Raw genomic sequence first — 16,364 nt, 5'->3', positions numbered from 1 at the left:
AAAACCGACGCCTGTGAATCAGCCACGTGGCATCTGTGCTGGGTTCGGCCTCGATGAAGATGAGGGCCCCATCCGCAGTCTCTGGGCCATCGCCTGCCAATGGGCCCGGGGGCTGCTGTCGGTGACACAGGAACCGGGGGTCCCCAAGTCCCGAGGCCAGACCAGCAGGTTGCCATGTGGCGACCTCCCGCGGGTATGATCTCCCTGAAGTGCGAGAAGACTAAGTCCCGGGAGCGAGCGCTCGAGGTCATGAACAATGGACCTCGAGTACCCGAGTTCCCCGATGATCTGCGAAGACCAAGTGCCAGGAAGAGAGTGCTCGGGGTCATGAACAGTGGCCCCCGAGCACCCAAGTCCCTCGACAACCAGAAAAGCTGAGTACCGGGAAGGGTGTGCTCGGGGCTGCGAACAGTGGCCCCCGAGCACCCGAGTACCCCAAAGACCCAAAGGAAGCTAAGTTCTGGGAGAGAGTGCTCGGGGTCGCGAGTTGTGGCCCCCGAGCACTCAGTTCCCCGAGGACCAAGAAAAGGCATATCCGGGAGGGAGTGCTCGGGGCTATGAATAGTGACCCCCGAGCACTTGGTTCCCCGATGGCCTCAGAAGTCCTTCGCCGGTGGCCCCCACAAGGGTCCAGCGGTGAGTTGTCAGCCAGTGAAAGGCCCAATGCCGCATTTAAGAGGGCGCGTGGCCTGTCACTTCCAACTGCTCCAGCCACGCTCGGTATCAGTCCCTGCCACATTCTAGCAGTAGGGCATGGGGATATTCAATGCACGGGTCCCATCCCGCGTCATCCGGTGCACCTCGGGATAGCATCGCGAGGCCCAAGGTGCCCTGCCTGCCGCCCTGCTGTGTCAGGCGTACAATACCGGGCGGGCATGCCGGGCCGCTCTGTGGCTGCCCGATGGGCCCTCTCCACAGCGCCTGTTGCCGAGCGCATCATGACGACCGAGACCGGGCAGGGGGGGGGCGTTTTCAACCCCCCCCCCCCCCCCGCCCCCTCGTCACTTCGCGCAGCAGCCAATGATGGCTGCTTTTCCATTTATGGTGCCTTGGAACTCGTGCCCTCCCTTTCAAGGCACGCTACCGCCGGCGAGTATTTAAGAGAGCCAGTTGGCACGGACAAGAAGGGACACACAGGTCGGATCCAGCTCTCTGACTCTCTCTCTCGGACGGGAACGAAGACCGAAGACAGAAGAACACCCCAGTACAAGCACAGAAGCTGAGACCACCGAAGAACAAGGAGCCCGAAGCTCTAGAATAGACAAACATTCTTGTAACTAGCAACATCCCAGAGAGACATTCTCAGTGCATTTATAGCATACACACAGGAGTAGGGTGTTATGCTCAGTGCGGCCCGAACCTGTCTAAAAATCCCTCCAGTGCATTTACTGTATTCTGTATTTGATCATTCCATTCCACCTTCCATCGTATTTACGCCATTTACTTCACCCGCAAACAAATTCAGAATCATCCCCCCGGCCAAATCTCAAAGGGGGTCCCTCCGGATCCCTGCTTTAGGAGTTCACCCTCCGACATGTGTGTTAGATTCACCGGATGGTTCGATGCTCAGAAGGCTATACATACTGGAGTGTTTTCACTTAGTAGAGGAAATGAAGACCTCACCAGATGGTCTGATGATCAGAGTACTACACACCAAATGCCTACACTAGAGCATTTAACATAAGATATGTAAATGAGGGAAGGAAAGATTTTAACACATTGGATGGTTCGGTGAAGAAGCCAACACACTGGAGTGTTTTCTAGGAAGATATCAATGCAGATAAAGGTCAACACACCAGAAGGTCTGATGATCAGAAGATCTACACATCGGACTAACTGCACAGAGAAGAAGTGGCTTGGCTTGGCGTAAGACAACACACCGGATAGTCCGGTGATGGAAGTGAAGGATACACTGGACAATATGGTGTTCAGAGTGTATCTGAGTGGGGTTCTAGTGGCTAGTATCCACTGATGTACACATCGGATGGTTCAATGCTTGTACTATTGCTATCACCGGATCATCCGGTGTTCACAGTAAAGTTGAGTCATTAGAGCAACGGCTAGTTGATGGGTTTGTGGCTATATATACCTACCCACTCGGTCATTTAAAGGTGATGAAGTCTAGAGAACCTCATACACTCTTGAGAAGACATCCAAACCATCAAAGTGCTTAAAATTTCATCCAAAGCGATTAAGCACAAGATTAGATAATGAATAGTGCTTATAGGTCTAGAGAGAAGTGTTGTTAGGTGATGCAACCTAGAGAGTGGATCAATGAGTGATCCAATCATGTACCGAGAGGTATGCCAGCGTCTTGGAGTCTCAGTGACTTGTCGGTAACTTGTTGACACTCCGACTTGGTATGGAGCGGCGGCAAGAAGTTTGTGCGGGGACGCGGAGACCCTTATCTTTGTAACTAAAGCTCTGAAGTGAAGACGGCGCACAAGTGACTGAAAAAAAGGTTAGTGGTGAGACCTTGCCTTAGTGTCTTGTTGACTCATCGTGCTTGAGGCCTTGTCTTGGTGACTTGGTATCTCAAGAGCCACGATCGAAAGAATCTTGGCAATCGGGAGCATATCCTTTGTAGAGCTCCAATGTGGACTAGGGTAACTTGTGTGCTACTGATACTACTAAATAAAAATCTCTTGTGCCAAGTTTGTCTCTCTACCTTATTTACGTTTTCGCATTTACATACTTGCAATTTACCTTGCTAGAGTAGGTTGCAATCCTCTTGAGCGGTAGAGTAAACACACTAGATAAACCCAGAGCACATTTAGATATAAATTGAGATAGGTTTATCTTGTGAAGTTTTTGGAGTCATTGGTTTCTAAGTGACCTAATTCATCTCCTCCCACTTCTCTTAGGACGTCACCATTCCTCACACGAGACTATTTTATTGGTGTCCCTTGGTTCAGTCCCTAACTGGGACAGACAGATGGCTGCCTCTGGATTGTGGAAAGAGAGAGTCTTCCTCCTACCATACGAAATGACGATGACCAATGGGTAACTACTATATCTAAACATCTCATGATATCCCGTAATTCTCATGACATATCCCTATCTCCGAGAACGAGATCCTTGGATGAAAAAAAATTACTCGTATGTACCCAGGGTATCTCGTAAATAGGAAAGTTTATCCTTAAGAATGGGAAAAAAACTCCAGAGGACGTACGACACCCTCTATATATTCGACTAGGTTCGATAGGTTAGATATATCTAGGCTAGCCACATATCTGCTTATAATAGTCTCAGATATCAATACAAGACAAATAGAACGTAGGGTTATTATCCTAAGAGAGGCTCGAACCTATCTAAAAACTCCTCTGTGTATTCTGTTGATTCATCTACTCAAGGCACCCCTTTCCTTTCTATAAGTTTATAAGATCGGCGGTTCACCAATTGTTGACAGCTGGAACCATCCGTGGGAATCATGACAATAGGCGTTGAAGATTCTACACAAAACAGGCTGTCGACTTCGCCAAGCCTGCACCAAGGAACGATTATTTGGATGGGGTTCTACGAAAATTTTACCTCTCCTACCAATGAACCGGCAGTCAATCGAGTAAACTTTGACAAAGAACTTTCTGGCGACGGTTCTAGCGATGAGGTAATTCGCTTTATGGATCAATGTGTCAGGGACTACGTCATCGAGTTCGAACCACTCGGCTGCAAAGACAACCATAATGCCCAATTCACCACAAGTTGAGATCTTCCCCCACAACTTTCGACAATATAGGTTGTCGAGATACCTATCCGAAGCAATCCGATGAAAATCCATGATGGATCTGGACTCCTCCTTTAATGGAGGTTACCCCCCAAAAGTCTTCGCCATCGGAGAAGGGGGTGATGGTCTAGACAGTCGTGGTAACAATTCTACAAAGCCTCAACTCCCTCCTACTCCAGGTCTGGGTGACGGTCAGCTTCAGTTGGCCACACCTCCTTAGGACCAAAACCTTAGCGGTGTGTAGGGTTTACCATCTCTTGACCATCAGTAGGGGGCTTAGTGTTGTAGATATACAATGGCACAGAAACTCCTCATTCCACAAGAGGCCTTAATGTGTCCTCTAACTATAGATCTGACAACCTCCATTGGCAAGGACTAGATGAACTCGATGACTAGTGTGACCAAAGTTGTTCTTGTCCACACCGAGGATTCGATCAACGACTTGCACGAGGTTATCGATTGGCGGAGGAGAACGAGGACACCTGAGGTTGCATCGTCCGCCCCTCGGCAATCTGATTGAGGGACGTACCGGCATCATTCAAGCCGGGGCCGATCCCTGACTCGCATGGGTAAAACACTCGAGGCCTTCGGGACCAAGCAGAGCACCATCAATGAGTGTCTGGCTTTTCCTCCAGACCTGCGAAAGATGAGCTTGCCGACTAGGTTCCACCCTCAGTCAATCAAGAAGTACAATGAGAGCATGAATCCTGTTGAGTTCCTTCTATACCACGACCATCTAAGTGACTAGTGGGGGCAAGAAGGTAATGGAAAATTACCTCCCTATGGCATTTGAAAGGGTAGTCGGGACATGGTTGACTAACCTATTGCCATGAACAATATACTCGTGGCAGCAACTTTGCAATGTGTTTCGAGCTAACTTCCAAGGTACGTGTGTTTGCCTTGGCACAAAAAAGATCTCTATCGTTGCGATCAGACGGAGAGCGAGACCTTGCACAAGTTCGTACGTCGCTTCAGCTACATCTAGAACACCATCCCAAGATCAGCAACTGTCATCCAAGCATTCACTTAGAGTGGTAAGACCTGGAGAAGCATTGAAGACATTACCAGAAAGGAGTTCGAGACAGTCAAAGAGCTCATGAAGATCGTCGATAAGTTTACCAAGGCAGAGGACGCACTCCTCTTCATCAAGTAAAAAGCACAGGGCATCAATCGTACACTTACAGGGTTAAGAGCAAGCGCAAGAAGGACACCAAGAGATGTAAGAGCAAGAAAGCTAAATCTAATGAAGTTTTTGTAGATCTGCCTGTGAAGGGATCAGTGACGTCCTAAGAGGGGGGTGAATTAGAACACTTACTATTTCGGCTCTAAAAATAATACAAGATAAACTTATATCAATTTCTATCTAAATGTGCTCGGTTTATCTAGTGTGTCTACTCTACTGATCAAAACACTTGCAACCTATCTAAGAAGGTAAATTGCAAGAATGTAAATGCGGAAACGTAAATAAGGTATAGTGCAAACTCGGCACAAGGATTTTTTTTTCTATGGTACCAATGGTATGAATACCACCCCTAGTCTACGTTGGAGCTCCATAAAGGATATACTCCCGGTCGGCATCTGGTCACGACTCTTGAGCCACCAAGTCACAAAGATAAGGCCTCCACCCAGATGAGCCACTAAGCTACTAAGGCAAGGTCTCACCACTAGCCTCTCTTCTGGTTTCTTGCCGTCGTGATCACTTCGGAGCTTGAGCCACCAAGACAAAGGTCTCTGCGTCCCCATACACGTTTCTCATCGCCGCTTTACACCAAGTCGGAGGGTCAACAAGCTTGCAGGTGAGCCACCAAGACTCCAAGGTGTTGGCGTACCACTTAGTGTAAGGTTGGATCACTCCTTGATCCACTCTCTAGGCAGCAATCACCTAGCAACACTCTCTCTAGGTCTATAAGCACTAATCACTCACTAATCTTGTGCTTAATTGCCTTGGATAATCACATTAAGCACTTTGATAGCTTGGATGTCTTCTCATGTGTATATGAACTTCTCTGGACTCCAGCAATCTCAAATGACTCAGTGGAGAGGTATTTATAGCCTCAGACCCGCGCACTAGCCATTAACCCAACGGCTCAGAAAAGTTGTTAACACCGGATCATCCGGTGAGTACACTCTCACAAACTAGCCGTTGGAACCCCATCCGAGCCTATGTGAACACCGGACACTCCGGTGGATACTTTATCTCCATCACCAAACTATCCGGTGAGTTATCTTGAGCTATCCGAGTATTTTCTTCTTCTCTGTGTAAATTGCTCTAGTGAAAGCATCCGGTGCACATCACTTAATCACCAGACTATTCGGTGAGTTGACTTCAGCCAAACGAGCCAATGCAACCCTCTCTGGAAATAATACTCCGGTGTGCACAGCCTTCATCAACAGACTATCCGATGAGTTGAACTCCGTTCTGCCTCTTTGCACTATTTATTGTCCGGTGTATGCAACATATTGATCACCGGACCATCCGGTGCTTTGATCTTCAACTTTAATGGTTGCAACTTTCTCTGAACAAAATTTTCTGATGTGTATCTTCTCTGATCACCGGACCTTCCGGTGAGGTCTTCAGGCCTCTCTCCCCTTTGTCAAATATTCTCCGGAGAGTTCAACACCCAAAGCACCGGACCATCCGGTGAGGCAAATCTTCCTAGGATTTCTCCAATTTAGTCCAACTTTGTCCCAGCTGCAGTGGTTTCTTTATGTATTGCACCCATGAGACCTACTAATATATATTCTTGATAAATATGTTAGTCTCATTGACTATATTATCATTAATTACTAAAATCACAATCATGGCCTAATAGGGTCATTTTCGCTATAATCTCTCTTTTGTGATTGATGACAACACAACCAAAGTAAGTGATAAATAATAAATGATACCAAATATAAAGATCATAAACAAACACAAAGTCTTACCATATTTCTTGGATGAATGTTCTTATCACTTAGTCCCCTTTTGTTGTGGCTCTTCTTTTCTCTATTGTCACTATCTCCCTTGAATTACCTATGCAAGAGCTTCTCTTTTGTCAATCTAGACGTCTAGCATCTTTTCTTCTCCCCTTTTATCAACTTCAGTATTTCTAGATGTCTTTCTTGTTGCTACAATCTCCTCGCATCGTTCATCTTGCTTTGGTCGTCAAACTTCTCCTTCTTTGTCAACAATCTCCAAAAAAGACTATAAACACATATTGAACTCAAATGAAAAACATAGAGCACATGAGAGAAAGCTTCACAAATCATGATCTAATAAAATGATACTAATTGTATGGATATCACTACAAATAAAGATATCAATTGTAGGCTATGAAAGCACATGGATCATAATTTATGAAACTCGCATAATATAGTCTAAACTCCCCCTATATGTGTGCATACATATGACGAGAAAAAAATATATGCACAACTAGACAATATGTCAAGATAGGAAGTTTAAGCTATATTATGCTTGGAGGTAGCTTAAATGAATAAAATATTTGACAATGATACCAATTGAAGTATTTAAACATTGCATACCTCTGGGGACATGTTGATTACTCCATGAGACTACAAAAGATGTCACTGGGGACATGTTGATTACTCCATGAGACTACAAAAGATGTCAATAGAAACACATGTTAATCTCAAAATCACAACCTATAGGATATATTCCTTCTAAATTTGTGCATATAAGTATTAAATACTTGTGAGATATATATGCACTTGTTATTGATAACAATGGAAATTTATCCTACAGATTAGATCATGGCAGATAAAAGATACCAAATGTAAAAACTAGTATCATGAAATGAACCTATAACTAATAAACCATGTAGTTTGCTCATGGGTTAGAGATAAACACAAGCAACCTATCATATGAAAACGTATACTAGCCATTACAATAAATTTAAATGAACATATGCAATCCTAGACGAGACAAATAAGCTAGAAGCAAAAAACAAAATACATGAACAAAAGTCTAGCTACCATTTACCTCTTTTACCTTTGGAAGAGGATTTGGATATGTGATTATTATAATCTCCATGAATGTACTCATCTTGTACACTTGATTTCTTAGCTTAAACCTTCACTTCATCTTATGAGCCAAGTCTCTAAATCCCCAAGCCGACTTGTGCTTCAAGTCTTCTTTGGAACCCAAACTGATTGGAGTCCCTTCATGTTGGTGATGACTTCCTTGGGCATCAAAATGAGTTGGTTCCATCTCCAATCATTTCCCCCAACCATATGTGCAACCACCTTGCCATTGTCATTCTTCTTGAGCTTGTAGTGTTGCTTTTTGTCTTGATCTTGTAGTTAGGCTTGGTATAGAGGTTGGAGGTTTTGTTGGAGAGGTTTGTCATTTTCTTCTTTTCTTTAGTCTCTTTCTTCACTTGTTTGTTATCTTCTTCTTCTCTTTAGTCTCATTCTTCACTTGTTTGTATTGAAAGGACTTGTGGGCTTCTTGATGTTATTTGAGGCATGTCACGATAGACCCCTCCGCAAGTTTCTTCACCATAGAAGCACGATTATTTTGAGGAGGTTGGATATGATTCTTGCCCTTTAGTCTTGCCAAGTCATTCTTGAGGTTCTCCACTTCTTGCTTGAGCTCATCATTTTCTTGTGCAATGAGGTCATTAGATGGTTCTAAAAAAATATTCTCAATGCATTTCTTATTGCAAAAGGTGAGCATGATATATAAATTACATCATTGCAAGAAGTAGAAGTATCTACCTTAGGCTTGAAATTAAATAGAGAGGTAAATTGCTTCGAATGGACCTTAGTTTGGGATTCAATGCACTCAAATTTAGCTTTAATCTCTTCATGCTCCTTGTTTAGTAAATTAAATTTGCACAATAATTATTCATAATTAGAAACAAAGGTAGCATGAATGTAATTAAGTGCATTGAATTTCTTAAGCTCTTTAGATTGTTTCTTAAGGGTCCTTTATTACTCATTGGTCAAATGAAGGAGTTCATAATAGAAAGGAGAATCCTCATCAGATTCATCATCACTTACATCGCTATGCATACTTTTGGCCATAAGATACTTGTGAGATGACTTACGTGATGACGACCTTGAAGAAGAACTTTTCTTGGATGGAAGGATGGTGAAGCTTTTATCACTTGAGCTTGATTCTTCATCGTCGATCATCCATCTTCCTATGCTTGTGAATGTCTTGGCTCTTCCCTTTGGCTCTTCCCTTTGTCTTCCTCTTATTCTTGGTCTTCTTCTTCTCTTTCTTAATATGATCAATTATGTTGACCAAGTCTTCAATGGAGATTGGATCATCAACCTTAGTATTGATCCTATTCATGTTGTTCTCTAATTTTGAGAAGAGCTTGACCATCTTAGGATCAATTTCTTCATCACTTGATGTGCTTTAATCATCCTCTTTATCGCTCTCTTCATCTTGATCATCATTATCTTCACTTGAGCTTGACTCTTACTCTTGTCTTCTCATCCATGTTTTTATGTGTTGGCATTGAGCTTACTTACTTGTGAGAGCAATGTTCTTAATGTTGGATGAGGAAAAAGCTTCTACCCCTATGTTCATTGTCATCTCATGGACGGTGATCTCACCGAGCACTTGATTTGGAGTAATCTTCTTGATGTCATTGTTGTCGTAGATGATGGAGACTATCAACTTATACTTCAGAAGAAAAGTTTGAAGTATTCTTCTCACCACTTGATCATCTTCAATTGGCGTCAAACCTAACCCTTTGATCCCATTGACAAGAATATTCAAACATGAGTATATGTCATTAGCACTTTTATGGGATAATTGCTTGATGCTATTGACCTTAGTAACAAGTACATAATATTTCTCGTTGCTCCCATCCTTTGTGCCTTCATATATTTCAATGAGACTAATCCAAATATCATGTGCATTAGTGAGAGAATAAACATGATTAAATGCATCAACACATATAGATAATAAAAGGATACTCTTGCCCAATGCATCTAATTGTCTCTCCTTATTGGTGATGTGAGGTCTCATCTCATCATCGGTGACTCTCCAAACATCCAACCCTCGGGCTTACAAATAACAAGTCATTAGAATTTTCCACCAAGGAAAACTTGTGCCATCGAAAAGTGGAGCACTATTGAAATCCATCCCAACCTCGAACGTCATAACTCACTAGGCGGTGAAGTCTAACCAATCACAATAAGACTAAGGCTCAAATGTCATTTGAATTGACGAAACATTGTGAAATGTGTGAAGCTTTAACACAAATTATAGAATTAGAAATGAGCCATAGCTCTGATACCAATTGAAATGATCAATGACATCCTAAGAGGAGGAGAGGGTGAATTATGACACTTAGAACTATTTCGGCTCCAAAAATAATATAAGATAAACTATATTAATTTTTATCTAATGTGCTCTAGGTTTATCTAATGTGTCTACTCTATCGATCAAAGCACTTACAACCTATCTAAGAAGGTAAATTGCAAGAATATAAATACGGAAACGTAAATAAGGTAGAGAGAGCAAACCCGACACAATGATTTTTCGTATGGTATCGATGGCATGAATGTCATCCCTACTCCGCGTTGGAGCTCCATAAAAGATATGCTCCCAGTTGGCACCTAGTCACGGCTCTTGAGTCAACAAGTCACAAAGACAATACCTCCACCTAGATGAAGCACCAAGCCAGCAAGGCAAGATCTCACCACTAGCCTCTCTTCCGGTTCCTTGCCGTCGTGATCAATTCGGAGCTTGAGCCACAAAGGCAAGGGTCTCTGTGTCTCCATACACGCTTCTCGTCACTACTCCACACCAAATCGGAGGGTTAACAAGCTTATCGACGAGTCATCAAGACTTTAAGGTATCAACATACCACTTGGTACAAGGTTATATCACTCCTTGATCCAGTCTCTAGGCGGCAATCACCTAGCAACACTCTCTCTAAGCCTATAAGTACTAATCATATGCTTAATTGCCTTGGATAATCACATTAAGTATTTTAGTGGCTTGGATGTCTTCTCATGTGTACATGAACTTCTCTGGACTCCAGCAACCTCAAATGACTGAATGGAAGGGTATTTATAGCCTCAAAACTGCGCACTAGCCGTTAACCCAATGACTCAGAAAAATTGTTAACACCGTATGATTCAGTGAGAATAATAGTACTAACACCAGATCATCATGTGAGTACACTCTCACAAACTAGTTGTTAGAACCCCACTCAAGCATTTGTGAACACCGGACACTCCGGTGTATATTTTATTTCCATCACCAGACTATCCGGTAAGTTATCCTGAGCCATCCGAATCTTTCCTTCTTCTCTGTATAAATTACTCCGATGAAAGCATCCGGTACACATCACTTCATCACTGGACTCTCCGGTGAGTTGACTTCAGCCAACTAAGTCAATGCAACCCTCACTAGAAATAATACTCCGGTGTGCACAGCCTTCGTCATCGAACCATCCGATGAGTTAAACTTCGTTCTGCCCCTTTGCATTGTTTATTGTCCGATGTGTGCAATATATTAATCACCGGACCATTTGGTGCTTTAATCTTCAACTCCAATGACTGCAATCTTCTCTGTACAAAATACTCTGATGTGTATTTTCTCTGATCCCCAGACCTTGCAGTGAGATCTTCAGGCTTCTCTCTGCTTTGTCAAATATGCTCCAATGAGATAAATCTTTCTAGGATTTCTTCAATTCAGTTTAACTTTATTTCGACTACGGTGACTTCTCATGTATTGTATATATGAGATCTACTAACATATATTCTTGACAAACATGTTAGTCACATTAATTATGTTATTATTAATCATTAAAATCACACTCATAATCTAATAGGATCATTTTCTCTATAACCTGACACCTGCATTGACAAGCCATGCAGCGTCCGCAGCACGCCACAACATGCTCCCTAGGGCAACAGTGTCAGCGAACATCCGCGAGAAAGGCAATTCCACAAGAGGCCGTGGATACAGGGGTTGTCTCGTTCGTATATGGTCTCGTCTTATATCCGTTCATCAGTTAATTCTCTCACTAATTTATAATTTTTAATTACATCTGTAATATATATATATATTAACATAAATAAACTATCTTTAACATGTTGCGTGGGCATGAGCTAATGGAATTTCCGAGCGCCCCCCACCCCACCCCCACCCCGCGCGGCGCGCGCTCTATCCGCCACTCAAAAAACGCGCGACTCCCTTGTCTTATCCGAGAAATCGCGCACGGGACTTCCACCGCAATCACACGCAAAAATCCCACCGCCTCCCTCCGCTCCCGCCGCGCCATGGCGCCCGCCTCTCTCCCGCTCCCCTTCTCTGTCCCGTGCGCGCCCGGCGCCTCGCTCCCGCTGCTCGCCAGCCCCGGCCCCGGCGTCGCCGCTACATCCCACCTTCTCGCGTCTTCGCGGAGCACAGGCCACGAGAGAGGGCCGGGCCTTGCGCTGGTCGCGGCCGCGGCACCGGGCGGGCGCCAGGGCGGGGGCAGGTGGAGGGCGGGTGTGTCGTCCTTCTTCTTCCTGCCGCCGTTTCTCACGGGGAAGGGGGAGAAGGACGCTGAGAAGGCGGAGCGGCTCAAGGAGGAACTCCTCGCCGCCATCGTGCCGCTCGACCGCGGCGTCGAGGCTACGCCGGAGGACAAGGAGCGCATCGAGCAAGTGAGTTGAGAAGAAGCTAGCCCCCACCGTTATCCATGCTGACAATGATGAGCTTGCGACTTGATTTTGCTTCAGATTGTTCAGCAATTGGAAGCGGTGAACCCAGTGAAGGAGCCGCTCAAGTCCGATCTCCTCAACGGGAAATGGGAGCTTCTGTACACCACCTCGACATCCATACTGCAACCAAATGTTTCTTTCTTCTTACCTCAGCAACTACTTTTCGTTTCTATAAATTGCATGAAAAACCGAGAATTTCTTAGTGATCAAATGCTCGTTTTCATTTGCAATTTAATCAGTTCATTTGTTGCCTTAAGAGCATGTTGCTGCTGAAGAGAATTGCTAGACTCTTCTTCATATTGGAACGTCAAATTCTGCTCATTTCCTACTGCAGAGGCCAAAGTTTCTGAGGCCATTTGGGAAGATTTACCAAGCAATCAACACCGACACTTTAAGAGCCCAAAATATCGAAACATGGCCTTACTTTAATCAGGTAATTCAATTTCCATTGAAACTAACTCCAGTATGCCTTCACTTTCAGAAGCTCATTTTTTACATCTGCAATTCCTTACTTTGTCATGAAGCAAAGAGTTCTCATAGAGGGACGATATGCTTTATTGCTTTTGTGTGACATGTAGCCGAGATATTTCTGATGTGTTATTGTCAAGCACAAGCGGTTCTGGCAAGTAGGGCGTTGGCCTGCTCTTCTAGTCGAAGGAATGTGTTAGCTGAAACATTGATCACAGTAGTGAAGTCTTGACTTGATTTGTAGGAAGGTGTTCATTCCCTCCACTCAACATTTTGTTTGTCGATGTCTTGTTTCAATATACATAATTCCATGTTCATAGATAATTTCTGCAATCATGTTGCATATTTTCCCTTAAGCAGTTGGCATACTAAATTTAGTGTTCTCCCACTACAAGTTTGTGTTTGTAAATATATTCCGATTATTGATTATTTTTTATCTAGCAATTAGTAAATACTTACCAGTGCTGTTACTCTGAGCATGGTGATGCACTAATATTTGTTTTTGCAGGTTACCGCCAACTTGGTGCCTCTGAATCCTAAAAGAGTGGCGGTTAAATTTGACTACTTCAAAATATTTAGTTTGGTAAGACATTGCAACTTTCAATCAATAGATTGGATGTTACTGTGCCAAATAACTTATACTTCATTTTATATCATTAGCTTATGCTTGAAATGCTTACATTTAGTTTTAGTTTTACCATAGCAATTCACTGGTGAGCTGCTAACAAATAGGCATGCTAGGTATACCTTGATAGCATGATCTCAACATACGTATAGTTTTGGTCATAATGTGCTCCCTTATTTTCTTTACTAGATTTGTTTAGATTTCGTGTTCTTAGTCATGGTCGATCTTTTCTCTCCTCAAAAAGGTTCCTTTTTCTGTCAATACATGCATGGTAAAAGTTTATCTTAATTTACATGTCATAGTCGATCTTTATGCTACAATATGCTTCATAAATTACTGATTTTAACCTTTTCTCTTTGTGATTAGATCCGAATCAAATCGCCCGGAAGTGGTAAAGGTGAACTAGAAATTACGTACCTTGATGAAGAGCTCAGGTTAGCTTATTTTTCCCTCCTAGCGGCTTGTTGTGAAAAGCTGAACCCACTATAATTGTTCCATTTCTCCATCTGTTAATCATTATGAATTTGCTTTCCCTAAAACTGGAAATTATTTATCCTATAAATTGAAGATGGCCAGTTGGCCACTTTGGTACCCAAGCTTTAATGTTTGAAACACTAGATGCCTTTTGTCCCTGGGGTGATGGAAATAGATAGTTTGAGGATAGCGTTCCTCCAGGTCCAGGTGTTTTGTACAATTGTTAGCGTGCTTAATATTAAGGAATTCAGTGTTCAGGGATACAATCACTAATATTGCAAGAACCCATCTTGCTTGCTTGCAGGGTTTCAAGAGGCGACAAGGGAAACTTGTTCGTACTGAAGATGATCGACCCAACGTACAGAGTCCCATTGTAATAATTACTAGATGATAATATATGACGCAACTCGTTCCAGAATTATATATATTACTACTAGAGTTAGGTGCCAACCATCCGAAACATTCTATATTTTTTTTCATGTCTTGAGATAAACGTATTGAGAAAATTTCTCTTAGGCCCTCGCATCATCTCTATGAGGAGACTCAGGGGCGACTCTTTCCCCGTCGCACCCTACCTCATCGATCTGCTCGGTGCGGCAGCCACCGGCGGTGGCAGCCGTGGCCAATGACGGCGCTAAGCGGTTACCGCCGTGGGCCTTTTCTCCTCTGCTCGTCTTTCCCCTCTACTTCAGTTCTCCTCTACGTGTTGCCTTGGAGCTATTGCGCCTGACTGGGTCTGTGCGCGCCTGGTGGCGTGGTCACACGTTGCCGCATGGTGTTGTGTGGCGGCGACGGATCTACTGCGCTTTGCGGCGGTGCCGGATCTGCCGCGCCCCACGCTAATGCGCTTAGATCTGCTTGTTGGCGCCGAGTTCTGCCGTGGTTCACCTCGGCAGCGGCCGTGTGCTACAGGTGTGTGGCGTCGTGTAGTGCGATGCGGCGCAAGCGATGTCCCTGCTCAGTCATTGTTGTTGTTGCTGCTTTGCCTGTTAACACATTGCTACTGGAGCTGATGTTGTGGTAGCCTTTTGAGGTTGTTCTACTGGTGCTTGACGCCGATTTGTTGTTGGTCTGCTTGTTGCTGCCCTATTGATGTTGTCCCTTTGTTGCCATGTTGGTGTCTCCCTCGTGTTTTTCTGGTGTTGCTAATGCTGTTCTGGGCTGCCCATTACCGATGGGGATGCTCGCCATCGGTTCTGCTATCATGTTCTATTGCTGTCAATCTGCTCATCACTGCCCTGTTGATGTTGTCCCTCTGTTGACATGTGGATTTGCTGCGGTGTTGTGGCCGCCAATGCTGTGTTGATCTGTTGCTGTGTTGTGGTCGCCAATGTCATCAGTCTGCTTATCACTGTTGTCTACTCTATTGCCGATCTGCGTTGCTGTTAGCCTCTCATTGCCTGTTGCCGCTATTGTCAGCGGTGACGGTGTGATGGCGCGCATGCTGGCATTGGTGTGGCTCGTGTGGTGGCTGGCGGTGGTTTGCGATGGCTCCTTAGCTCGCGGCATGGTTGTTGCCGTCGGTACTTCACCATGCGTCGTTGTCGTGGTGCCAGATGTTGTGGCCATCGTAGGGCGACGAAGTGGGGGGTGGCACCCCCGGCTGTGCTCCTCCCTTCGTCGGATCTATCTCCTTCCCCTAGATCTAGTCCGCGGGGAGCGCAACGACTTGGTGGAGCGTTATCCCTGCTCCGATCGGCATCCGGTGGCGGTGGCACCATGCCGATCCTGGTTCCTGGTGTTTGTGTTGCTCCTCCCCTTGCTCAGTCTCCTCTTCTACAGGTTAAGCCCGTGGGGAGCTTCGTGACATTGGGATGGCCGTGGGACAGCCCGACTGCAAAGTGGCGACGGCACCATGCTAGTCCCGGCTCCTGACGTTTGCGTTGCTCCTCCCCTTGTCCGGTCTCCTCCTCTTCTGTAGGTTGGGTCCGTGGGATGCTTCATGGCGCTGGGATGGCCGTAGGATGGTGCGGTTGCGAGGAGGCGACGTGGCCCTTGCATAGGTTGGCCGTGCGAGAGGGGCGAGAAGTGGGAGCCACTGGTGAAAGCATTGCCTGGTTTTTGGCTGGCATCGATGATGGTGACGTCTTCGGGTGCCATTCTCCTCCTTAGAGGCGTTGTCAGGACGTCTCCCTACTCCCCTCTCGTAGAGTCTTTGGGTGAAAACCTAGTTTAGGCAATCAGACGGGTGACAACAGCGACTCGACGTTGCATCCTCTTAGAGGCGTTGCTCTGGAGATTAAGTTCTCGCGCCACGATGGTCGTCGGCTTAGTGACGATGTGGTTAGGTTCGGCATTGGAACTAACTACACTTCGGAGGAGCCCCTAAAGTTTCGGCAAGGAAGTCAGAGCTGCCATGCTGTTATGCGAGCTGGGCAATGATGACCTTCATCGGAC

At 44.9% G+C, this 16,364-nt stretch overlaps 1 protein-coding gene across 1 annotated transcript; it reads left to right on the top strand.

Moving 5' to 3' along the window:
• The first annotated feature begins 11,883 nt into the window (after positions 1-11,883).
• LOC133915634 (probable plastid-lipid-associated protein 4, chloroplastic) lies at positions 11,884-14,427 on the top strand. The gene is made up of 6 exons (XM_062358865.1): positions 11,884-12,343; positions 12,419-12,532; positions 12,735-12,833; positions 13,377-13,451; positions 13,860-13,927; positions 14,272-14,427. The coding sequence occupies exons 1-6, from the start codon at positions 11,975-11,977 to the stop codon at positions 14,342-14,344; spliced, it is 798 nt and encodes a 265-aa protein (XP_062214849.1). The 5' UTR covers positions 11,884-11,974; the 3' UTR covers positions 14,345-14,427.
• Positions 14,428-16,364: the final 1,937 nt, after the last annotated feature.

This window comes from Phragmites australis, chromosome 4, assembly GCF_958298935.1.
Source record: "Phragmites australis chromosome 4, lpPhrAust1.1, whole genome shotgun sequence".
Classification (NCBI taxonomy): domain Eukaryota; kingdom Viridiplantae; phylum Streptophyta; class Magnoliopsida; order Poales; family Poaceae; genus Phragmites; species Phragmites australis.
This window is presented reverse-complemented; position numbering and strand designations above follow the sequence as displayed.